This window comes from Rhamphochromis sp. 'chilingali', assembly GCF_963969265.1.
Source record: "Rhamphochromis sp. 'chilingali' genome assembly, chromosome: 22".
NCBI classification, from domain to species: Eukaryota; Metazoa; Chordata; class Actinopteri; order Cichliformes; family Cichlidae; genus Rhamphochromis; species Rhamphochromis sp. 'chilingali'.
The window spans coordinates 19,777,824-19,804,316 of NC_137950.1; the positions used below are offsets into that span (position 1 = coordinate 19,777,824).

Consider the following 26,493-nt stretch of genomic DNA (forward strand, 5'->3'; position numbering starts at 1 on the left):
TTTATTGGCTATTATTATGGCTGGCACACAGGTAATTCACTCACTTTGGAACCTTTTTAAGCAAATCTGACTATTACACTGCAACCACAGGATGTCTGCAGCAGCACTACTTAAACTTACTTTTATGTACGACTGCTACAGGAACAAAGAGCCATTATGAGATCAGAGCAGCCGCGTGTAGCTGGCCAGCATACTAAACAAACCTTTTTAAATTATATGCCTTAAACGTATTTTATGTCCATACCTTAGGAAATGCATCTGAGTTCAATTGCCAGCATGTATAAAATGCTTTTTACTATGAAGATTGTGACGGCTCTGTGGGAGAAGGTATGCAATTGTTGACATTGCATTCATTTGCTGCACAACTGTCTTCACGTATGAAACATGGCTTCCCCAGTGGGGCATTCTCAAAGTTTGATTCCCGGAGCAACTCGACCCAGTAACGACTTCTTGCATAATCCACATGGTTGGCATTTAAGTCACTTCAGCAGTGAAATTGCGTTCCCAGTTTGTTCAGTGCCAGTAGCTAGATGGCGCAAATGCCAGAAAGGTGGACTTTTTCCTGATGAAATGATTTGGGACTGAGCTGGAACTCACACAGACCATGACCACAGCTACTGGGAGCATGCTTAAGCACGCTTGCATGGCTTCGGAGGCAGTTATTCCTGGTCTTTTGGCCTGAGGCATCGACAGGTTTAGTGTGTGAGGGGATGTAACCCATCTGTGCGGTGCCCAGGTCTGATGCACTGTCCCCGATTAAGAGGGAGACTGGAGGGACAGTCGGGGCAAAGGGCAGACGAGGGTAGTTCAGTTATTCAGGGTGAAAGCATGCTGAACAGTAATAATCGTTACTGATCAGCATGTAAATTCAGGCAGAGCATAATCTCTATTAGAGCAAGTGAAATGAGCAGACACAAGATAAGATGCAGTGTTTGGTCGAGGTTGCAAGATAAGAAAGGAAAAATAAATAACGCTAACACCACCTTTATTATACAGTAAAGTTAGCAAACTAAAGTATGAATGTTGAGTACAGAGCCGTATCTATCTTACATTTACAACAACAGGCTAGCCCCCATGGAATATTGATCTTATGCGATTAAACAACCCTGTCGCAGTAAAACCGTAGAAGGCATTTAACTGAGCAACAAGGCAATTTATTGCTTGAGCAGTTTTTTATTTGTAAGAGAAAGACTATGTTAAAAGCTGGGCTGTGATAGCAAGATGTGTTTATAAGGTATGCCAACGAAACTAATTAGCTTATCAGTTTTTAATGCTACAGTAAGTTAGTAACAAAATGAAATAACTCCCTTATGGCGATCCCAGCAGCTGTTTGCAGCTTTCCCTCGGCCGTATGTTTTTGTTAGCCGGCAAAAAAACAGAAGCTGTGCTGGTTCATGTAAATACCACGGTGAGCTGCCTGCTTTCACATCTCACACAGTTCCCACGACACAGCTTAACACTACCTGCCCAGCGTGAAATGGCAGTTGAAGCAAACAGGTGGCTGACGAGATAAAACATCTGGCGATACAAAGAGATATATATTTTGCTCAGGGATCGGAGAACAAAATAATGATACAATATTGAATTTCAAAATGCAAACAACAGGTGGGAAAAACAAAAAAAGTCACTATAATGTTGTGCATCATCTTACATACTGCCAGTTTACTCCTAATAGATGTAATATCCAATGTGGTAGTTAATTTAGGGAATGTTATCTAATATAAGGCAGCATAGTGGTGTGGCGGTTAGCAATTTTATCTCATAGCAAGAAGGTCCTGAGTTTAATTCCACCATCAGGCCAGAAAACTCTAGGTACTCTGGCTTCCTCCCACAGTCCAAACACATGCAGTTAGTGGGGTTAGGTTAATTGGTAACTCTGAATTGGCTACAGGTGTGAGTGTAAATGGTTGTGTGTCTTTAAGTGTATGCAAAGCCTGGCAACAAACCCTTTCACAAATGTTTTTCTTTTAAGAAGCTCTTTGTTTCAACGTTATGGTCATATTACAGTGCGCTTTCATTGCGCTGAATACTTGATATTTATCAAGACAATTGATATCAGCCTAATGCAATTCAATAATCCTTGCGAACTGCATTTCAGGTAGGTGGGCTGATCTAATGGGAGGTCATATGAGCTGTTTTCCCACATGAACTCTGGACACTGTTGGGAGAATCTGGGAAACTATTCCAAGTTCATGCTTCTCATGAGTAAGAAAGAGTAAGTCTGCCTCAGAAACACCGTCACTATCAGCAGCACAAGTTTTGGTTCAGATAAAGGTGGTGCATGAGTAGAGGTAGAACAAATAATCCTAACTCACTGTACATCCTCTTTATAATTAGCTCCCATGTGCTCTCGTGGCTTTAAAAGGACATTAGACAGACTCTATAGTCAGATGCTGGCAGTTGAAAGAATATGAAGGCTTTATGACTAACTTATCAAAATGGCAAAAAACTGAAAGTGCACAGTTCAGAAACTGTGATTACAGAGTCTTATCCAGTTGCAAATAACATTTACAATCAAGTATGCCGGAAAACCTGCTGGCTTTGGATTCAAATAAGAGGTCTACAAAACACAGCAGGGCAGTATAGTACAAAGTAAAGATGTAATTAAACTTTGAACAAATCCAAGTAAGCCACAAAAGTTATATAAGAATAATATAAGAGCTATAAAAAGTCTGAGAATATAATTCAGGTGGCTGAATCCTTCACTGGAAATACTTATCTGTTTGCTTTTTTTCCCCTCGATGACGCACTGCAGCAGGTGATTGTACTCATTACTTTTTCCTCTATACTAATCAGTGAAGTCACCTGGCACGGCACATGGTGCGAACAAAAACCTGCATATACTCTACCCACCATAGTATGTATGGCTATAAATACCTCAGAATCATCATTCAAAGGGAGTGTAGTCTGCTGAAAGGGAGTGAGACACGTACAAGAAGATCATTAAAGTCATCACTGAGCCAACTCTTTGCTGCCACTCGCAAGGATACGTGAAAATCAGTCTACTCTCTTCAGTTTATAAACGACAAGCATAAATCCCTAGTGGCTGTAACATATGAGGTTATATTAAAATCAGTGATGAATGCAGGCCTAGCTGCTAGCTAGACTTTAATAAACACTTTAAACATATAAGGGATTGTAATGCGCAGTTATTTACAACCATGGGAAATCCTTTAAAAATAAATCAGCTTCTAAATAGCAAGTGAAGGACAGCAATCGCACATAACTCATCAAACAACTTCAGAAACTCCCCAAACATGCGTTATTTCCCTCAGTGTGTATCTCCACACATTTACACAGCTATATCTCAACTCTGTGTAATAAGTGTCTGCACAATAAGGTCACCACATCTGTAATTTTGTGGACAGTCGCTGCTGAATAATATATGTCATTAATCAGGCTGGAAGTTATTAATAAAAACAACCTCCGGACCTCCCACCTCGCGCTGGATCTAAATAGAAGCTTCTTCTCAGTTCTTTAAGCATCTCACTCTGGTGGGCTCCCCACTTTTGTCAAGTGGTACCCTTGAGCCAAAAGAGTATAAGAGATAGGTGACGTTGAAGTTCAAACTTGCACAATATTAACTCCAAAGCAAAGAATCTTTGCTTTAACCTTACAGCAGGATTCCTCAGCTCACTAGTTATTTCACTTTCTTTCTTACTAATCCTGTGCTCTTAGTAAAAATTAATCCTCCTGTCAGTGCCTGCGGTGGTCCCTTCAACCTCTGTGAATTTGGAGTATTTAGCCAGTTACTCCCCCTTCTTCTTTCCTAAAGACATTCACTACCTTACCTCAAAAAAAAATCCTCACAGCAATCTCCTCTCCCTAGAAATATTTTTCCATTGCCCCGTCCAAACCATGAGGGCCTTTCTTTGAACACACAAAAGGAGCCTGATTTGCCACTCATTCAGTCTAGTTCTGTACATCTCTGTTTTCTCACCACCTGTGTGGGAAAAAAAATCAATATGGATTAGGGGTTGGGTTTTTGGACAATCTCCAATTCTGCCACTCACTCCTCTTTCCCTTTAATACCATCTCGATGGAGTGGATGGAGTTTAGTGATCCTCGGTGATAACATTTTCTGTGAAGTCACTCTTTTAAGCTGCTTGGACCTATAAATCAGACAAAGTTATGCAACCTGCAGTCTTGGGTCTGAAAGGTAAAGCATGGAATTGAAGAGCTAACTGATGAACTTGAGACATATAACCGTTGGCAGAAATGGGGTTCGGAGATAAGGCGCATAACCACGATGCAGCCCACAATAGGCAAACAAACAAACAGAGCCAGAGGGTGGACAGAAATTATATCTTGACTATATAAATTAATAATTCTTTAGTGATAAACAAATTGTTAAAAAAAAGCCCCACTAAATCCAAATAAGACTGAAGTGTACTCCAGTGTACACAAATTGCCAGAGGTGATTTTCTAATAAAAACTAAGCTGGACAACAAAAATCAAGGCCACAGCGGCTGCAGGAGACGAGACGAGATAAGTAAGAAGAGAAGAAGAAGACAGAGGAAGTGAGGGGGAAACTTCTGGAGTGCGCTGACCCTGATGTTGCAGAATGCATCTGCAACCTGGGGTCAAGTCTGGTCAGCAGAAGCAGTTTTGCAGGCCCTTTGAGAAGAGACATCCCCTTAGCCTTTGCTCCCCCCAAAGCCTCCACCCACCTTCCTTACCCCTCTTCCCAGGCCCCTCTGTGAGCTGGTGAATGGTTTGTGTCCCAGTGTAAATATAGTTTTTCTCTATCAAAGACATATTTTCCAACCACTGTCAAAAGGAGAGGAGGGTGCTTTAAGAGAGGGGGAGGTGAGGATAGAGAGAGTGTATGTGTGCGTGTGTTTTGGGAATGGGGGCTCCCCCCCTTCTCTCCCCCCTCTTTAGTCTGCTGCTGCCTGCCAGTTTTAGCCACATCTGGCACTGTTTATCACCTGGCCTGCTGGTTCAGGCAGAAGGAAAAACGCTGGAACAGGAACACAGTGCCAATCTGAGGTCCACTGTGGCAGCTCTACAGGATAAATCTGATTAACAACATTCTGGTTCTTTTTTCAGACTGGCCATCATTTACTCCTGTGACAATGATACCGTATGATACTACCTGCAGAAAAGTTAAAACCAGTACACTAATCAAAGCATAACAAAACATAAAAGGCTATTATTGTATGTGGTGTGCATGAAATGCAAATACCATTTACTCTTTACTCTTTTATGTAGCTCTGACTATCACTTAGTTAGTTTTGAAGTCTTTTCTCTTTGGTTCATTTCAATAAACCCTTACCTGCTCCAAAAAACCCCGTTGCCCACTACTCTGCAGGATGTATTAGTATTCAATGCAGGGCTATAAATCCTGCAGCCATTTGTTCAGTTGTTTTTTCTTCTGAATACGTTTGGCTAACACAGGACCTTGTTTGAAATATGACTGCAGTTTCTTGCCCCGAGGGAGATCTTTTTAGCAGTGTGCCCACATGATCAGCAGCTACAGTTATGATGTAGAGTTTTCAAACCAACTGTGTTTATACGTGAAAGCTAACAAACATGCCGAACGCATTGTTTTTATTCCTGTTTTTTTTTTATTCTCAAGTTTTATTACCTCACAAATTTAAACTGCAAATTAAATTACATTGAGCACTTTTACTAAGTTCAATCCAAATATACAGTTACATTGATCCAAACGATTATAAAGTGAGCTGAAGGGAATCTTTTTTTTTTTTTCCGTGGAGCCTGACACCACAGAGTGACAAGCAGGCAGAGAATACACGTGAAAGACAGATTTAATCGGACAACGAGGCCCATTGAAAATGTGGAGACAGCACTGAGTGCAACCAGCATGAAGGGAACAGCTGACAGTGCACAAAGGCACCATGATTTGACTGCATTACAAATAGCTAAAGCACAGCATGAGGACAGACCCTGAAACCCCTTTTACAAACTGCTTCTGTCTTCTTTATATTTTGCATGGAACACCTTTCATATTGTTTTTTTTTCTCCTTATGGGGCGATCGTGGCTCAAGAGTTAGGAGTTCGCCTTGTAATTGGAAGGTTGCCGGTTCGAGCCCCGGCTTGGACAGTCTCGGTCGTTGTGTCCTTGGGCAAGACACTTCACCTGTTGCCTACTGGTGGTGGTCAGAGGGCCCGGTGGCGCCAGTGTCCAGCAGCCTCGCCTCTGTCAGTGCGCCCCAGGGTGGCTGTGGTTACAATGTAGCTGCCATCACCAGTGTGTGAATGTGTGTGTGACTGGGTGGATGACTGGATATGTAAAGCACTTTGGGGTCCTTAGGGACTAGTAAAGCGCTATATAAATACAGGCCATTTATTTCTTGTTTTTAAAGGGTCTTTTTTTCTTGAAAGGCATTCAATGCAAGTAGCAATGAAAGCAGATTAGAGCCACAGGATATGCAACCTTACACCAAGTGGACCATTACTCTTCATCAAGAGATAAAGAGCTCATAATATTGTCATTTCCTGCCTTTTCTGGTCCCACTCTATTCCATTAAGACCTGAAAGGAAGTTCACCGAGTTGCACAGTGGATCCTTCTCATTCATCTCTGCGGGTTTAAGGTGAAGCTATAAAAACTAGTTTGTGCTGCCATCTATGGACCACGTGCAAAACTACACCGACAATCAATACAGCACACAAATCGACATTTTTGCCGATTTGTTTCAGTCTCCTAAGAGAAAGAAAAATGTTTCAGATCTATTTCACTAAAAATGGATGCCCCGTGTCTTTAGGACAGAGTAATGTGGCGTACCTGTCTGTAAGTGCAGATGATGATCTCTCTCAGATGGTAGTGCATGGGAGTCATGGTCTCGCTGACAGTGTCCAGGGCCGTGTCCACCTCCCGCTTCATCCTGTGGCCATCAGGGAGCAGACGCACCAGCTGCATTACAATCTGGAGAGAAGAAAAAATAAAAAAGCCTTGTTTTAGAGTACGTTTCCAACACAGATATTGAAGTTATGATAAGACTGAAATATTTAACCAGACTGGCTAAATCCACACCCGCCTAAGACAGATAAGAATAATTTTTTTATTGAATCAGCATGATACTGCAACTAGATTCTTTTTAAACAACATTGTAGAAAGCTGTTTAACTCATTCAAATAAAACTGGGATTGGTGCTTTAATACGTTATTTTTACTCTGCATTTGTGTTTGAAATTCAACACTTTGCATCACTGCAATGAAAAAGCATTAAAACGAATACTATGACTAGCTTTTAGTCTTCTTGTTATTTTAAGCAGCAAGAAAACTAACAGCTCTTTTTGCAACACACAGCTTAGTTTTTAGAGCACGGCCTGTCAGTCCTGACCTAAATGAAACGTTGCTGTGAATGTATGTCAGCATGCTGATTTGTGTGTTGACCTAGTGGAAATATGGAATGCTTCCATCACCATGTTTGGATGATGTAAAACTACAGCGCTGTGTAGCAGGTCAGCTAAAAGCCATCTTACTAAACTTTGTTTGTAGCCCCTCTGTGACTTTTATACTAACAATGACATCAAGATGAATACAAAGTTAAAAATAGGGAGAAAACTTTTTGTCCTATTCAGAGTCATTGGCGAAATACACAAAGAATGCCAGTTTACACCACAAAAAGAGGTGACCTGTTATCAGTCCCATATTAACTAACATGCCTTTTAATTAACTACAGGTCGATGGTTTGTTTGCTTAATGCAAAGTAGGCTTGTCTGTCCTTTTAGGTCAACACGCTAAGTTAATTCCTGTTACATAAAATATGCAAAGATGAAAAACCTTAAAATGATTATTGAGCTCATGTTGATTCAGACGAGCCTTTTAGCTAATACTGACACAGTCTCACTTTTTACCTGATGAAATGATGCTGCCGAGTTAGAGGTTTCATTCATTTGGAGTTATGTTTGGGTTCAACTAATGGCTCTTCAAATAGTGAAGATACAAAATATTATAGCTTTTTAGCGTCTAGATGGATCACTAAAGGCTGCCTCCATAGTGGCTCCAATCAAATCCCTCAAAATTAGTTGATTTTTTTTTTTTGTTTAAAAAATTTAATTAATTCTACCTTCCTATTAAGAAAGTCTTTTGAGTTATCTTAATATTTCATAAATGCAATGGCTTATCACACACGGTCCTGATTTCTCAGTTTTTGTCACAATTACATGTTTCGTGTTTCATCATGGAACTTATTTTAATATAAGACAAAGATAACCTGAGCAAATAAAAAATGGAAATATTTAAATGACGATTTCATGTTTTTTAAAGATGAAAGCTAACTAAACCTGCCTGGCAACGTGTGAAACACGAACTGCATCTCTTGTTAAATCATTAATTAATTGTGATCAATCATATTTTTTTGGAAAACTGATTATAGCTAGAACTGTTGAAACCAAAAATCACTTAGACAGATGATGTCTGATAAAGTGGAGTAGGTTAAACGAACCCACAAAGCAACACATCATGCCACAATCTAAAGACATGCGGGAACAGCTGAGAAGTCAATGACATCAGCCTGGAAACTGTTACAAAGCCACGATAGGTCATTATCCACACTTGGACAGCATTTGGAATTGTGGCGAACCTTCCCACGAACAGCTGCCCTACCAAAGCTACTCCAAGAGCGCATCGACGACTCATCAAGGAGGTCATAAAAGAACCCAGAATAACATCTTAAGACTTGCTCAACAACAATGGCCAAAACCAGCATCCATGAGAGAGTTCCAATGAGAAAACCACTGCAACAAATGTTCAACTTTTTGGAACGTTTGAGTCACATCATTACATCGGGAATAAAACGAACACAGCTTTTCATAAAAAAGAACATCACACCAACAGTCAAACATGGTGGTGGTGTGATCATCTGGTGCTCCATTGCTGCTTCAGGACCTGGACAACTCGCTGTAATTGATGGAACCATTAAATGTGCTCCCTACCAGAAAATCCTGAAGGACAAAGTCTGGCTATCACTTTGTGGCCTAAAGCTCAAGCGCACCTGGGTTATGTAGCCGAACATGATTTGATGACCTTAAACAGGCTTTTTAAGCTTGCAAACCCTTCAAAGTGGAATTAAATTAATTCTACAAAGAAGTGAGGGCTAAAATTCCTCCACAGCAATGTGAAAGGCTCATTGACAATTATCAAAAACACCTTGTAGCAGTTCTTGTTGCCAGTGGTGGCTCAACCAGTTACGCTGCTTTTTAGATAAACTTTCATGGGGTTTTATCAGTAAGGTGCCCAAGCAAGTTAGGGCATATGAAATGTCTCCTCTGTATCATCATTTTGATACCAGGTTCATCTTCTGAATGCAATTCCTTCCAGATTTTATTTATAAGTAATTACCCAATGCTAACCTTTTCTTCATGTCCTTTGGTGCTGAACTGAATGTGTAGAGTGCTTTTTTATTGAATGATGGAATGGAATTTATAGGATTCAGTTTTGGAACATTTGCCCTACACACTTGCTATAAAGACCTATGAATAATACCTTATGTATAGCAGTTTTTCAAGACATTGTTACAAAATGCTTTACACAAGGCAAACAACAAAAGTCGGGATAAAAAGCAATACAAAAAAAATTAACAGAAGGAACACTTAAAGAGCTTATTCTGCAACTTTAAATGCAATATTTTAGGATCTTATTTTGCCTCTTTTTCTCCACTTCTCCATTAATTTTCATGAAATCTGGCCTAGTAGTTTTTGCATGATCCTGCAGATAGATAAACAAAGAGTCACTGTTTCAGTTTACAGGGGCTTTGGGGAACTGTTAAAAAAAAGGATTGCTGAGTGTAAATGCTTTTTAAGGTGCTTCATAGACCTGAGGAGGGGATCAGAGGATTACCAAGCAAGACATCAAACCAGGAGAGGATTATTAAACTCCATGCCAGTTCGTCTGTTGCGTAATGCTTTGGACCTCACAGACGTAGCAGCACCTTTCTTCAGAGGCTAAACTGGAGGCAGACAAGGTTTCCGTGGCGACCAACCAGTGTATCCCAGAAACTCCGGCAGACATGCTGCTGTGATTGGCATGTGGTATTGTGCGCCTGCCGAGTATCGCCTCTTTCTGTGCGTTCATGTTTAGAATGCTATGGACTAAGGCAGCAGGTTCCAACCACTGATTCATTGTCACAACTCTGAATTAGGGCTGAACGATTATGGAAAATAATCTAATTGCGATTTTTTGCCCCAATATTGCGATTGCGATGCGATATGCGATTATTTTTTTAAGGTCTTTGTCTTCTGTATTATTAAACAAAGACAAGCAATACATCATGTAGTATGGCCAATACTATATTACATTAATTTTAAACTGTTCTTTCCTGGAAGACAGACCTCTGTTATGATGACATGAGGTGATGCATGAATTGATGACTGACATTTTTATTTAACTTCTTCAATCACAACAGTATATTTGAACATACACAATAGTTTATTTTTAGCTTACAAACATCTGAGCATAAAGTGCTGACAAGGAACCCTGGTGTAAACATTAAAATGAAAGTCAGTACAATGTGCAGATTGCAGAAATATACATAAAAAAAATCAGTGGCTTTACCACACTCAGTTTTTCGACATCTGTGAACTACTAGACAGTCATTCAATTAAAAAATAATATTAAATAAATAAAACTAATAAATAAAAAATACACACATCTTACTGATCTCTGCAGTCAGTAACATTACACATAAAGTGCAAACATAATAGCAATTGTATAAACACACACACAAACACGCCTTTAAAGTTTAAAGGCGTGAAATTGGACGGTCTAGCCTTCTGATTAGCTAATCAGAAGGCTAGTTCTGATTAGCGTCACCGCTGTCTCGGTGGAGTTTAATAAACTCGGCCGTCTGCTTCTTGCTATCTAAAATATAACCAGACACTGGTGTAAATTCTCGACTGTCTCATACTTCTGTTTAATAAGTTTTCTGTTTGACGTTTAGTCAGCTGTGTGAAAACCAAGGAGGAACCCACCCGGGGGATTAATAAAGTTTTATTTTATCTAATCTAATAACTTTAATCTCAGCCAAACCGATTTACTCACGAACAAACAAAACACTGAAAAAAGCCCAACAATAACATTTTTAGGTTGTCTAAGTGACTTATATATTACGTTTAACCCGAGCAGCGAAACTCCGCGGTGATCTGAAAATGATGTGCCGGGAGTTGTGCCGTTCTCGGCCGCATCAGTAACCCTCGAGCTCCCGGCTAGCTGTCGAGCTGGTGGGTAGCAGACGCCTCTGAAAACGTCAAAGCACTTTTGCAAATATGGGATATCTTGATAAACCGAGCAGATATTTGATGTTTACACAACTACTTTCTCGCCTGAAAATATGTTAAAAGTTTATTTTGTGACCCAGAAAGATTAGTATGAGTAATTTTAAAACTTAGTAGCGGCCGCCATTGCTGGAAACTGGAGTTTGGCTGGGCCGCGCTATGAATTCTGGGATATGGTAGTAATTTGGACAGCCTTATAATCGCAGTATAATCGCAGCCTTTGCGGTTAGAAAATTGCACTTGATCATGTCGCGATATTATCGCAAATGCGATATATCGTTCAGCCCTACTCTGAATCACGAAAAACAGCCAGAGGCTCCAATTCACAGACACCATTCAGACCAGTAAAGAAAAGCTTCGGCTTTTGGCTATGCTGGGCCAAAGATTTCAATCACATGTGGAGAGAAAAAACTAAAGAGAAGTGTGCAGTACCTCTTTGTGAACAGACAGCATGGCATACTGGTGATGTGATTCATTAAAATGGCCACATGGGGGCAGGAGATGTTTACAAAAAGCATTACAATGCCCAACTAGAAACTGCCAGAGCTTTAGCAACAAAAAAAAACAAGTTTAGACAAAAGAAAATTATCTCAACTCTTTTGATAAATAGACTTTGTTTCAGTAGGACGTTTTGCCAAAGTAGGGCAGTTTGTCAAAAGCCAGCGTAAAATTATCCTACTGGTAGGACGGTTTGCCAAAGTAGGATGATTTGTCAGAACACCAGCTGTGATTTAACGCTACTCCGTTTTCATATTTGGAAAATAGGTAAGTATTAGCACTTTATTGACGTGGACAGTTGATTTTCTAAGCCATTTTGAGTGTTTGTTCATTTTAAAGTGAAATCCTTATCTGCTTTTTGCACAAAACTGTCGAATTTGCAGCTTTGGTTAAGTCTGCTGTCAAGTTTTTGGACAAATTTGATGTTACCGACAAAGTTAGCAAGTTTGCAGTGCATTCTTGCTGAGTGATAAGACTATTAAATTCTAATTCATTAATATCTGTATGGTATGTTAAGTCTATTTAGGTAATGTGGTTATTTAATAGGTTATGTGCATTGTTTGCTGCACATATTGAAGCTCAAAAGAAAATGTCTATTTACATATTGAGAAGAAATGGGAAGAGATTTACTCGTTCATTTCTGCTGACTCCTAACCTTCCGGCTATGACAAGGCTCAGAGGCAAAACCTCGGACAATATGTCTCAAAATTCAGACTAAATGGTCAGAAATTTATTGTTAATACTAACAACTCATATATTTGGTTAAATTCATTTGTAAATATTTTTGATGAAGATGGACAACTCTTTTCTGGAACCAGAAGATTAGTAAAAACTAGGGATGGACCGATCCAATATACAGTATCAGTATCAGCCCGATCCTGACCTAAATTACTGGATCGGATATCGGGGAGAAATAAAAAAATGTGATGTAACTATGACAAAATGCTGCAGGCCCTGATGCACTGTCTACACTGGCTGTCTTTCACCCTTTACCCATCCCTGTTGCTTGTCATGTGTTTCTTTGGTGTATTAGGAGTTTTTTCATGTGCTATGTGCAGAGGTGTTTTTTTCTGTTCTCAAACTGATCTCCCTGTTGGAGCTCAGTCTGGAGGGAGTTATTTTTTTCTCCTTATCTTTCCTCATGTTGTGCATTTTCCATGTTATACCCCTCTGACCTGTCTTCCCCATGTGATGTTTGTGTAATGTATGTATGGTCGGAAGGGTAAGATGGCGCTTGCACAGCTGGCAGCCTTAACCCAATTTCCCTCGAGATGAATAAAGTATGATCAATCAATCAATCAATCAATCAATCAATCAATCAATCAAAAGCACTTTCACAAAACTTGCAACATGGCGTAACCCAGCTCATGACCTTAGACACAAAGATGAAGTTATTCTGCCTTTATGCTGCACAGCTGCCTCTTCTTCTCTTCTTCTCTCCCCACTCCCTCTCCTGTTGCTACTTCAATCATGAAACTGTTCAATGATCAGCTTATCGGCTTTTCTGTCGCAAGTCCCGTCTCTCTTGTTTCTTTATCGCCCACTTTCCACCAGAAAGAGGAAAACAGTGAATGAACAACAGCAGCACGTTTAAGCTTGATAAGCTGTTGCTAGAATTTATTTAATATTACTTTCTAGTATCAGCTGATGTTTGCTGGAGCCACAGCCGTACAAGCTGCTGGGCCATGATATTGGTTTGGATATGTGGTGCGAGTGAAACATGAAGATCATCTGAATCATCTGAATCATCAGAGCATTAAGTTTATTAGATTGGTCAGCATTCCTGAACTATGAAATATTTTGGGTGCAGAGTATTTTTTGCATGAAGGTATAACAGAATAGCTTTAGTGTTTGGTTTTTTAAAACTTGAGTATGAACTTATACAAAATGCAGCAAGATATATTTTTTTAAAAAACAGTTTTATTGATTATAAAATACACTATATCGAATTCATATCGGTATCGGCAAACTTATGAAATCGGTATCGGTATTGGACATAAAAAAGTGGTATCTCTAGTAAAAACCAAGGACGATGCCACGAGGATCTTTCATGAGTTTTATTCATGTCCAATTGGAGGACACGCTGGCATACACGAAACGCTAAATGCAGTGTGTTCCAGATTTTACTGGTTTAGTATGACAGTTGAAATTAAAAAATGAGTATGTATTAACTGTTTGTATTGTAGTTAAATAGTGTTTAAAATAAGCAAAGGTTTTTTGCTTCGGAGCGGGTAATTTTACGTGTAGGATGATTATTCTATCGGTAGGACGGTTTGCCAAAGTAGGATGATTTTTCAGACGTCGTCGTAAAATTATTCTATGGGTAGGACGGTTTGCCAAATAGGATGGTTTGTCAGAACACCAGTCCAAACTCCGCTACAGGTCCCAAAGTCAAATGAACACTGCCGCATCACTGAGAGTTACAAACTGATTTCATTCTTTCGTCTTTCAGCTGGATCAGTGTAGCTGCTCTACCAGGTGTAAGAATTAAGTTTAACATCCAGGCATCCACTGTTAAAGTTCATGGAGTTAGAAGTTAGCAGGAAGTTAGCTCACTAGTTTCCACCTAAACATGATATACCATGATCTAACTGAGGGATTTCTGAAAGAGACAGAAAACTAAACAGCAGTGACCTTTTTTGTAGGGTTACTGAAGTTGGGGTAGCTGGTATATAATGATGTGCTACATGATCGCTAGCAACACAGCTATGTTAGTGTGATATATAAACACAGTGAAGCTGGAGGATAAAAGCTTCCTGATGGTTAAGGACAAATGCAATCGCATGGCAGGATGCTGTAAACGGACCAAACTTCAGTCAGGAGAACAACTGAGATAATCCATCCACAATACATGGTTAGTCATTAATATACCAATGCATGGGTGAGCTGTAGTTATGGTACATCGTAGGGTTTTAAAACTGAGAGAGGCCGACAGTCATGACTTTTTTTAGGGACTTGTTCAGATTGAACAGAACCAGATACAAAGCATTAAAACATGTTAAAAACCAGAGCTGTAATAAACACAGAGTAGTTTGGACCCGGACGCAGGGTTCATACGTCATCACTTAAAACCTGGATAGATAGCTGTTATTTCCCAGTGTATTTTGATTCCATTAGTAGCATGCACAACCAAAAACATCTCACCTACAGGTGTTCTAGCTTCATTAACCTGTGTTTAAACAAGTATTCAAGTGTTGCATTTGACTGTCAAGATTTGATTATCTTGTAAATTCAGCACAACAGCAGAACACGTATCAGGTAAGAGTAGATCTTAGCAAATTCACCCCAAGGTCAGACCACTCGGAGACTGCTCATAACAGTTAACATATTAAATGTTAAAAAAAATAGTTCATGACAACACAATTGGAAAATGACTCGAAATGAGTATGACTAGTTTGGAAGAGTTTCCAGGAGAAAATATCTTCTTCTGAAGTTTGCAAAGTCACATTTAAATAAACCACAGGACTCGTAGAGTATTTTTTAACTGGCCTCAGCATACCAGCTCAAACACCTCATCACAACTCAGTTTTGAGTGAATAAATTAGTTAATTTCCAAACAGATATATTGTTGTAATACAGGTAATTCAAAGGGCTGCTGACTAATCTCAAATTCTCTGTTTTAGTTTATGTAAACTTGTGTTCATTATGCAAAGAAATTGAAACTTCAAGATGTTTTTATGCGCTTACAAGTTGGTGAAGATACTGTTTTTTAAAGTGCACATACCTCAAATTCTCCTTTTGTGTACTTAGCATCAGGAACACTCACAATCTCATCTTCAGCAAACTCAGGAAAACCCTGCAAATGGAAGCCAAGTTTTTATTAGTTGAAGTGGTTTTATACAGAGTGGCTCTCAGTAAACATGCAGACAACTCAAATATTCAGCTCACATTAAAGTGCCAGAGAGTCAGAACGGCGACGACCATAGCGGTTGTGGTCCTGCCTTTGCCATTGGAGCAGTTAAAAACAAATGCTGAGTGGGAATCCTCGGCCAAGGAGCTCTTCATGCCCTCCAGTAGCTTATCAAAGTCCTGCAGATGGTTAAACATACAAATATTACCACAATATGTCTTTATTTATGCAGATTTGTATTGATATCACATGAAAAAAAAGAAAAAAAATATTAAATATAACACATAAACAGTTTTGACAAATTGAAATCTGGTTCTACGATTATTAACCACTAGAGGGAGCAAAAGTCTTAATCATTCTCAGCTGTCTTTAATCCAAACACCTATCAAATGAACCAGAAGCTGTTTCTGCCTCTTGAGACTGCATGTTTGAAAGGACGCGTGTGTTTGTACACACACGTGTTTACACGCACAGGCTGACACATCATTACCTCCTCTCTGGGTGCGCTGCAGTCTGGCAGAGGGATGCGTTTGCAGACAAGGCCCTGGTGAGAGCTTTTGTGCTGGTTGAAGATCTCCTGAACAGTCAGGCAGGTTTTAAACATCTTCATCTGTTTCTCCTGCTCAAGGATCACCTCCAGCCACTTCTGCGCTTGCAGAATCTCCTCCTTTAGGGATGTTTCCAGTTTCTAAAGGAGGAGGATACAGAAATGTTTTCACTTGTTTTGAAGAACAGACTAAAATCCTTGGGACATTCTTTATTTATTCAACCTAATATAAAAACCATGAAAAACATTTAAAAAGACAGAAAAAATAATAATTTTCTCTGTACCTCTAGCAGCTCTGGGTCAGATGAGGGGATGGAGATGTGTTGGTCCAGACACGTGGGCTCCCTCACAGCAAAAATCTGGCCATTTCCTTCTAACACCAGCTCTTCCTGTAGGTTGACCCACAGCACGTGGGTGTGCTTCCTCTTTTCATCCGTCAGATGGGCCAAAACAGCTCCAGTAGCCTGCACGCAGCAAGTTAAGACGATTAGGGCAAGAAGCTGGAAGTCCAGTGTGAGCGTCTTGAGGTGGGCGAGTGGGAAGTAATCATGACTCATTCTGCTGAGTCTGTTTGTACTTATGAATAAATCCGACTGCATAAATGCATACTGATGATAACTATTACAAAACTGTCGGCTGAATGTTTAAATGATTTTATTTTAAGACAACTAAAATATCAAAGTGTGTCTTTTAGTAATTATAGCAAAGATTACAAAAACATTTCTTTCTTTCTGGATCTAATTAAAAAATCTCCCATTTTTCTTGCATTTATTTTGATTAAAGTAGGACATAATCTGCTGCACCTCAGATGTTGGCTGAGCCACTCCATAAACAGGCATCTTGGGCACTCGTCTGAAGTTAACCGCCTTCATCTCTTTTACTGTGCTGAGCACGTCAGGAGCCAAGTACTCATCAGCAACCTGCACACACACAGTCATTCACAGCATGTAATATACGGTGCTTTTAAAGACAGATAATCACAAATACAGATGAGGGATCTTGGATGAATGCATGAAATGTGTTTTCATACCAGCAGCTAGCATGGTGGCTTCTATGTGGAAATGTATTTAGTTTAAAGGGGTAAATGTAGGGAGATGATGATTAGATCATAACAGATTTAGGGAACTTGTTCAGGAATATGTTTACAAAGAAAAAGCTAGCCAAGGACATAGACTGAGAATTTCAGCTTCATACAAAAATATCCAAGCAATGATGCAACTCAAAACAAGCAGACTTTTCAATATTTCTATTATTTCTTATTTTATCAGTTTCTTTTAAGCTCAGTCTGCCAACATGTCTCAAAACTATATCTGAAATATGCGTTTTATTTAACAGCTTCTGATGCAAAAACAGGAATTAAATGACGCACTATTGCCCCAAATCCTCATCTGCTCAGCGCAGCCACACAAACCTAGCGACCTGGTCAGTTAGTGTGTCGCCTTAGTGGCACTGGTGACTTTTCTGTCTTTAGCCTGTGGCTAAATGTTGTATGGATTGTGACTGATTCTTGTAAATGTGTTCTGTGAAACCTAGTGGTGTTTTTATGAGGTTTAATCATTTACCAATGTGCTACAAATGACCATTTACCTATTTGCATTGTTATAAAATCACAATAACTGAAAGAACGGACACAGCTTGACATTTTCAAGTTAAAAGTTTACAGAACACGAACAAAAAGATCTGCAATGAAAAATAGCCTATAAATCAGGCTCTGAATGAAATGCGAGCAAAGAGCACATCCTTCCCCATCATCAGCAATGTTAACAACAATGATATTGTTAAATATAATAATCTGATTTTCCCACCAGCACTCGGGCTCCTTTAGTGACCAGCTCTGCCGGAGCGGACAGCTCTGATAGATCCATGCAGGCCAGTAACCTGTACAGCCAAGCATGGCAGCACATCCACTGGCTGAAGTTCGACACAAAGGCAAGAGGATACTGCAAAAAACAACACATAGTTACGACTTACAATTACTTTTTCATGGTCCCAGAGAAGACATGTATGCTGAAAAAACTTTTTACCTGCTCATGAAGGTATGCATTGAATGCAATCAAGTAGAAGTATCGCTCCAAGCTCTGCATTGTTCTGTTGAGAAAGTAGTCTTTGGTACTGCTTCCCTAAGAGAGGAATAAAAGCTTGATTATCTGGTCACAGTAGCAGCTTCTGCAAGGTTTTTATAATTTTTCTAGTCAAACACTTTAACCAAACCTGCTTTAATAATTAAGCTTATTTCTTGAAAGACAGGAAAGAGATCAATTAATGATATCAACTTCTCAAGTCCTCTATCAGCTCGAGAGCTCTCACTGGTAAAAGACGTTTATCAAGGCTGATTGTGCTCTCACATGTCTTCTATTAAGCAGGACATAAACTGAGCAGTTTATGAGCCATTTATAGTACAAGCTGCTGCTTTTAAAGAGAAGTTCCAAGTTACAAACTTCAAAAATCTATATCATTACTAACCTGAATTTGATAATCTTCACCAATTCCCTCCAGCTTACTCTTGTTCTCATATATTGCTTCTTTTATGTTGTGCATTTCTGAACACAGGGCAATCGCCTGGTCAACCTGTGAAGAAGAAAAAGACAATGAATCACATATATGAACAATTTGTTTTTAAATACCTGTTTGGGTAATAAAATACTCTGTACCTCTTGTTTTTGCATAAAATCTTTATTTGGGACCTACGTGTAATTTATTATAATTTTTTTTCTTTCAAATCATTGTTATGTAGACAGACATTATCAGCTTTACCTCTTCCATGACCTGCTGTCCATTAGGCAGCTTGTTGATCAGAGACTGGATCACCTGGAACAGTGGTCTGGGTTCTGAAGCAGCTGGCTCCTCAACTCTGACAAAACAAAACAAATATTTTGCCTTTATAAAAAAAAATAATTAATTAATAAATACTTGTCATTGATTTTCTATTTGATCTAGACTTCTTACTGGGGTGGAGGCTGTGAATCACCCCTGAGGCGATTCATGACAAGCGTGCCCAGGATCATGGCTAGGTTGGTGCGTCCAACGCCCACCTGGCAACTGAACAGCAGAGCAGGCAGCTTCTGGGATGCACCAGGGCCCAGAGACAAGCTTGGGCTCTCCTGGAAAACGATGCACATAGATGAGAGTTAAGCTATTTTCACACATGAATTGAAGACAATGTCAGAAGTCCCAAATGCCAAGTTGTGCAACAGATCTGCTCTTACTACCAAAAATAGTAGGGTACTTCCTGTATAGGGTGCATTTTTTAACGTAGGACACGAGATGCCCACTTGTCACGTGATAGATAATACATACTTTGCACTGGAAAATGTCAGTTTACAGAGAAATCAAATTCGTTTCCAAGAAGCTATCCATTAAAATTCTACATCTGGGGCCATCAAACCAATGATATCCGGCTCACCGCATTGAATTGATCACTTTGGAAATATCAGTGAGTGACTAAGATTTACTAAAACAAAGCTCTGATCCAAACAGAAAAAATGAATCCGCTTTCAAACCACAGGGAATGGGAACGGCTGCTGCAAGCCACTCCAAAAAAGGTCACAACAAGAATAAAAGAACATCCTGTATGAGTGAAGGGAAGGACGGAAACCAGACAAAGTGGATGACCAAAGAATGGACATGAAGTGAGTCCTTACTGCCTTCTTTTGGGGGACTTATCAATAATTGATTACACATACAGGACAGATAATGGCATACATGTGGATTAAAAAAGCTAGCGTTACTTTCTCACTACCTCAGTGAAAAACTCCAGGCGCTCTCCAAAGCTCTGGCCATGAATAACTTTAATGGCGCATCAGAACAAGATCCAAATATAAAAAACAAGCCCAAAAAAGGACTATGTAACAGCTGGGTTTGTAGTGTGATTGGCATTTTTACATCTGCTTACCCTGAGTATGTTAACAAATGCGTCAAAGTCTTCTTCCAATGGTGCTCCCTCTGTGGGCAGCGGCAGTCTGTAGTACCTGCAAAACAACACACTGTCACCCAGAGTTGAACCCGTCCCTGTGTATGTTGTGTCAATACTGCCCTTATGTAGGTCAGAGCACATAAACATATAACCTTAAGACTTTACAGCCGAGCTCCCTAATGTTGTGTTTCCTAATCTCATCAGATAGAAACTATGCCTTTTCCGGCAAACTGCAAAGGATGATGGGAGAGATTGAATCACAGGATGAGCCCAAACACCTGCACTTTGAATCTATTTATAATAAAACATCCTATCGTTTACGAAACATAAAGATTAAGAGTAAATGCTTTAGGGCTCTCCTATGGAAGTAATACATTCTCTTGGCCTGGATACGCAGCGAGCGGTTCACAACATCTCAGCAAAGCCGACACCGCAGATCTGATTGCAAACAGGATGTTTCAATCTGTAGTTTTTACGCCCCCGTTTCTTCTCGTTTCCAAAAAAACGCAGGGCAACCAGTCTTTGCACAAACAAGCACCACTATTTATAACCTTCCCTGCATGTTCAGCAGCAGGCAGCCGCACGCTGCTTCGTGTAAACTTGTGCGTGTGACTTGAGGAGCTCAGGCATAATAAAGGAACAATGTAAACAACCTGTAGGCCGGCATAGTGAACATCGGCCTCTTGTAGACCTCTTCGGTCACATGGATGTCCTCCTCGCACGTGATAGATATCTTCTGCGGCTCGTCTTTAAAGAACTCGATGTCATTGTAGACGTAGAAGACGTTTTCGTTGAGCTTGGCGAAGTCATGGAGCTGTGGAGCGTGGATGAAAGGAGAGTTTTAGTACTGTTGCAAATGACACAAAAAAATCAGGGATTACGCATGAGTTTGTCTCTCACCTCCTTTCTGATGGTGAGCTCCAGGCTTTCCACCCTCTCCTCTTTTTCCAGGTCATGAAGGTTCTCATGTAGATTTTCCTTCCTCCTCGGGGTATATGGCACAAAGTCATTGTCCTTGTGCAGGAAAACAACGGGCTCCTCTCTTACACAGACGAATATAACCTCCTGTAGGAAGAAATATGGGAAAACAGGCCTCCTCCTTAAAACGACACTACTTTTAAAAATAGCTGGAAACAATTTCTCGTCATATGACACTGAGCACATGAATACAGAGTTTTAAAAACCCGATGTATAATTTTGTCAATTTCATTTTAATTGCGGCCGGTTTCTAGCTGCTCTAAGTAGAAAGATTCATTTTCCACTGGCGCACATGACCACAACTTTCTGTTTGCTCAGTTCTGCAATCCAGCCACAGCCTCCACCGAGCACTTGACTCCTCAAATATTTACTGACAACACGGAGCGAAAGAGGCCAGGCAGAGCTAAACTGGCACCAGCACAGGAAAATAGGATCTACAGAGAAACCTATCGAAGGCTTAAGAGGAGCACAGTGAAATTGTGCACAAGTTATAGCAGTGACCTCTTGTCCTTGCGCCTGGAGTCTCTGGAGAACCTGCTTGAACCCAGTCAAGCTGGGCTGACCCATGCCATACAGGGGGTAGGATCCTTTCACTTGGCGGAAGTTGGGCGCCCCATAACTGCCCGTGGTGTTTAGGACATCAGCCTTGCTGTAGACATCCTGGACCATGAAGTACTCCCCCTGGAAAAGAGAGCACATATAAATCTGAACTGAGCCAAACTGTTCCAACTTCCAGCACAGCCTTCATTGGGAGAGTAGCAAAGTAAACATTACAGTGGTTGACACGGTGTTTACATGTGGAAGTGCTTTGTGTCATCGCTGCAAGATTAAGCTAGATTTTTGTCCTCTGTGTTTGCAAACAACACCAAAAAGATAACGTGCGGTTACTGTGTCGTCTCAGAAAGTTCAATCTATGCCCTCCCGCCCAGATCTTTAGTAGACCTGTTCCCTGCACTGATCCAGAGAGCTTAACGCACTGAAACAACAAATACAGACACCCTCATGACCATTGGACTTTCCAGATTCTTCTTATATTTACATTATATACATATTTACGTGTCTTTCCCATTTCTAGTTGGTATTTCAATTTGTTATATCAATATGAGTTAACAGAGGAATAATATCAAATCTACTGTTTTAAAAAGAGCTCTAACTTCCTATGTGCACAATATACAAGTATATAAATATATAAAGAACATTGATTAGTAGTTTTACTACTTTCAATGTCAGCATCAGCCCCAGAAATCAAGTTTTAATCAGGTATTAGGCGTTCATAACATTTCAGACAAACATTACTGGTAGAAAGAAAGGAAGTCACTTTTTAAGGAGATGTTCTCAAGACTAAACTCCTGACCTCTCTACACATATAAAAGGAGCTGTGAGTTAACACTGACAAAACACTGCATGCTTGAACTACCACAGCACAGTTGACAGAGCAGATCAAAGCCTTGAGAGGAGGGTGACAACATTCCCGTTTTAATGGCTGCCTCTGATCATAAAAAAGCGCATGACAATGTTCCTACACCACTCTGCAATTTGGACATGTAAATGTGAAAAAGAAAGAATGGTGAGATGACTCCACAGCTTGCTGTGACAGTGTTGTTCTTTGTCGCAGCTACAAGAAGAGCACGGCACCCTTACCTGCACGAGGTAGTGCTCGGGCAGAGTGTCTGATATCCGACCGACTTTGTAGTTGGTCTTGAGGATGTCGTCGTGAATCTGAAATTCCTGTCTGCAATTATATCTGCAATGCAAAACACAAAACAAGGTGTGGATGGTGCAGAGAGGCCAATTTAATTATCAGCTGCTATTTGCTTGGCCTGGGTTGACAAAAGAGATGATAACGGGGGCAAACACCGTGGCTGGAGGGTGAGGGCGGTGTCACCTCAGCGATCAAAAAGGTTTCACACCCGACTGTGAGGACGTAGATTCGGGGAGGGACTTACGTGATGACGACAGGTGCAACTTTGTTGGTGATGATGGACTTGGCCTTGTTGTTGTGGATGTTGACTGTCTGGAAGGGGCTCATGCAAAGAGACTGCTTGCTGTCAGCCATCGCGTTGCCATGGACACTCTCAAGCGGCGACGCAACAGAAACGGGCTGTGGTGCGGCACTGGCAGTTGTACCCATGCTCCACAAGCTGCTGTAAATGGCATCGCAGTGGACTTAGAAACAGGAAGCAATCACACACGAACGCACGCACACAGCGGCGGAACATACAATAGTGTGTATTTGGAGAGTGACATCATTTACAAACATACTTAAGGTGTGAAAAGTTATTCAGTACTAGTCTCACACTAAGACTAGGAATGGGTTAGAAAAAAGTGTTACTCACCAGCGTATGCTACATAAATAGAATTTTGAATTACTATGCAGATTTTTTTTATTTTTCACATCATGAAACATTTTTTTCTACGCTAGCATCACGGCTGAGGATTGCCCACCAGTGAGCTCATTAAATGTGACACACAGACAGACAGCGAAGTTCCTGTAATAATAAAGAAATACATACATTTAAAAGGTGTGACGAGTTACACTTGAGCAGGCTTTGCTTGCTTGCTTGCAGGTAGGCCATATGTGTACAGGGCAAAAGAGGACTGGATTTGCTCAAAACCATGCACTTTATTAGATTTTTCAAATGTATCTGAATTAATAAACAATAAACAATAAACAACAAGGCTAAAAATTCTTAAAACTGACGGTGGTCTGTTATATTGGCCCCCAAAGGCCTTCTCTGTATCTCTCTTGTGTTTTGATACAGTGCTGCCATGAGGTTATTTAGGGTTTCAGGAAATTAGGTACTGACATTCATGGTCGCCAGAGGATTCGCTATCTTTGTGAGTGCTAAATAAGAAGACCGGTACCATTCTCATATCTGTAGAATATAGAAGAAGTGGAAACACGGTTAAAGGCTATTATGATCTCAAAGGGTCTGTTTGGAAGGTTTTTAACATGGTTAACCAGAGCCATGGTAATCAGTATGTTTGGATGGCACTGCTCTTAACATATAATCAGATTGAAAGAATCTACATGTTGAACTATATTTTTTCTGATTATCATTGCAGTTTTGCAATTCTTACATGGCAAGCATTCAAAGCTGGATATAGAAAAAATCTGCTTTTATTTTAGCCAAAAAATTGTTTTATCACATAAAAACCGCAGTATAATTGTATTCAGGATATGTGATCAAATAAGCTGAGCTATCATGTATTATGAAAAATATTATCAGTGGTAGTTTTCCGATGCATAGAGCAAGGCTCAGCCAATAACTCATAAAATCCGCCTTTTTAGGCTTAACCATTAATTTCATTTCTCTACAGTTTCATCGTGGTCATAGTGGTAGGGGTTCAGAGTCTCCAATGAGAGCCAGCCAGGTTTCAACAAAACCTTTTCTCCTCTGAATAAAAACCAAGCTTTCCAGGGAGCTCTACAGATAAACAAACAAAACTTCTGACAGCCTAGCAGGCCACACCATCAGTGCTCATTAACATCGCTTGTAAGACACAGCTGGCTGGGAACCTATTACCCCTAACTTAAATGAACAGAATAATACATTGAGTCCCCAAACACAATCAGAGAGAATGAATCCAACAAACACAAAATCTACCGAATGTCACACAGTTCAGCCGTATGGAAGCTTAGCCTTCTAGCTGAGCTCAAAGCACCTCTGTGTGATCATCAGTTTTGAATAGAGTGGGCTCTCAAGGTGCAGAGAGGCTGTGGGTGAGAGAAGTGCCGCATGAGTCACAGCTACTGTCTTCTTTGTTGCTTCTGAAGGTAAGAAGGTAGGTCAAGCCTTGTACTCGGAGACTTTTTGATTCAGCAGAAAGATTCTTCTCACAAGCACAACGTGTTTCCTGGTTTGGATTTTTTTTAATGTACAGTATAAATGGTTTGTAGTTCAAAGAGTTCAAATAATCATAGGATTTCAGTAATTATGCTTCTATCAAATAACAGCTGCGGGAAAAGACTGAAGGCAAAAGAGTCAGAAGCCCTGCCCGAGTTCAATAGGAGGAAGCCAAGTTTTCAATGCTGTGCTCCAGCAGCTTCACAAATCTATTTAAGTCCCCGTCACATACCAAAAGGTTCTCTGTTAGCATAATTTTGTGGCCACCGCAGGAAACGTAACAAAAAACACTCCTTGGCGTAACAATTCAGTAAAATATAATATCTTACGCATGAGATGAAGTGCAATCTGTGCTTCCAGAGCCCTTTCTTTGCTGCTTTCTTTCTGCCATGGTCCAAAGGAGTGTGAGAACTTGGCATCACATCCAAAAAAAGAAATCTTCCTTCTTTGAATCCACTCACCCACCCCCAGTCGGAGGGAAACACCCCTTGTGGGAGTTCAAAGTGCCAGGCTGCTTGGCATTCAGGCAAAACTTCAGAAGTTATACTTTTCAGACAACGTACTCCTCGTCTTTGCTCCGTCTCCTGACTGATGTTGGGGAATAGATTCATGCAGGAGACTGGAGTCTCAACGGAGGAGACCAGGGGAAGTAGCAATACATCTGGCAGCCAGATGGCTAACGCTTAGCTTTCTTTCACATGGGCAGGCTATGCACAAAGATAACACACAACTGACTCTTTCCAACGGACAACACATGAAATGATAACTTTATTATTCACTTGACAGAAGCGGATCCACAGAAATATTTTCATTTTTTTTTCAAAGCTTTTTAACTTCTGCTTTTATCTCATAATTTTTGCTTATGTTAGCAGGAAATTGCAATATTTCTTCTCTTTCCTTTGAAACTTTTATTTTTAATGAATAAGGGTGGCATGAACCAATCTATACTTGCAAATTCGACGTGTAGGCTACATAAATGATACAGAAACAAGCTGTGGTAAACATTGTACGCCCAAGTATACCACAAGATGTAGCAGATGTAAAAGTGTTGCCAGTTTTGGATTATCCATGTAAGATATGCCCATTTTTTTACAGAGCATTCAAGCTAGGAATACTGTGGCATCATGCCACCCCACTATTCTGTATACAAGCTACGAAGACGGAAAGGGGGGTGGCTTTGTTGCTGCGCATTTAAGCCCTTGGGAGAGATAGTAAAAGAGCCAAATTGACAGTAGTAGAAAGACATAGCCAGCACTCCGAATGCTGATGGTTTGGACATCACATGGATCTGATTCCAAAATAACGACACACGATGAAAAATGAAGCACATTTTGCAGGCCTGCTGCAGATTAGTGTGAACAAGCAAAGGTGTCATTAAGAGAGGTCTTTTTAACACTTTTAAGGCAAACCGTTCACCTTAACGAGTTTTGCTTTGTTCTTCTCTTAAAGTAACGGGTAAAAAACAGACTAATTTCAATCTCTGTCCCTTTAAGGGCATTTAATCAGTAGGTTTCTTTTACCCACCACCACAGTTATGCATGGCTCTGTGGTTTAGTGGAAGGCCATAAAACACTGAAAACTGATTCTCACATTATATTCAGCCACGCACTAGAACTTC

At 40.2% G+C, this 26,493-nt stretch overlaps 1 protein-coding gene across 5 annotated transcripts in view; it reads right to left on the minus strand.

Moving 5' to 3' along the window:
• pald1a (phosphatase domain containing paladin 1a) overlaps positions 1–26,493 on the minus strand; it is a 59,136-nt gene that overhangs the window by 25,744 nt on the left and 6,899 nt on the right. For 2 of the 5 annotated variants that reach the window (XM_080872658.1, XM_080872659.1), the window contains exons 2-18: positions 22,974–23,168; positions 22,669–22,771; positions 21,529–21,708; positions 20,950–21,114; positions 20,703–20,863; positions 20,029–20,104; positions 19,083–19,237; positions 18,891–18,987; positions 18,600–18,704; positions 18,161–18,256; positions 17,942–18,076; positions 16,940–17,056; positions 16,421–16,600; positions 16,080–16,277; positions 15,628–15,768; positions 15,464–15,535; positions 6,750–6,890 (exon numbers count right to left, since the gene is read on the minus strand). In XM_080872658.1, coding sequence (XP_080728784.1) covers positions 6,750–6,890; positions 15,464–15,535; positions 15,628–15,768; positions 16,080–16,277; positions 16,421–16,600; positions 16,940–17,056; positions 17,942–18,076; positions 18,161–18,256; positions 18,600–18,704; positions 18,891–18,987; positions 19,083–19,237; positions 20,029–20,104; positions 20,703–20,863; positions 20,950–21,114; positions 21,529–21,708; positions 22,669–22,771; positions 22,974–23,158 — 2,307 coding nt within the window. In that variant the 5' untranslated portion in view covers positions 23,159–23,168. Of the gene's footprint in view, positions 1–6,749; positions 6,891–15,463; positions 15,536–15,627; positions 15,769–16,079; positions 16,278–16,420; positions 16,601–16,939; positions 17,057–17,941; positions 18,077–18,160; positions 18,257–18,599; positions 18,705–18,890; positions 18,988–19,082; positions 19,238–20,028; positions 20,105–20,702; positions 20,864–20,949; positions 21,115–21,528; positions 21,709–22,668; positions 22,772–22,973; positions 23,172–25,204; positions 25,282–26,493 lie in introns of those variants that run through there. The other 3 variants (XM_080872656.1, XM_080872657.1, XM_080872655.1) reach the window with 2 other exon arrangements.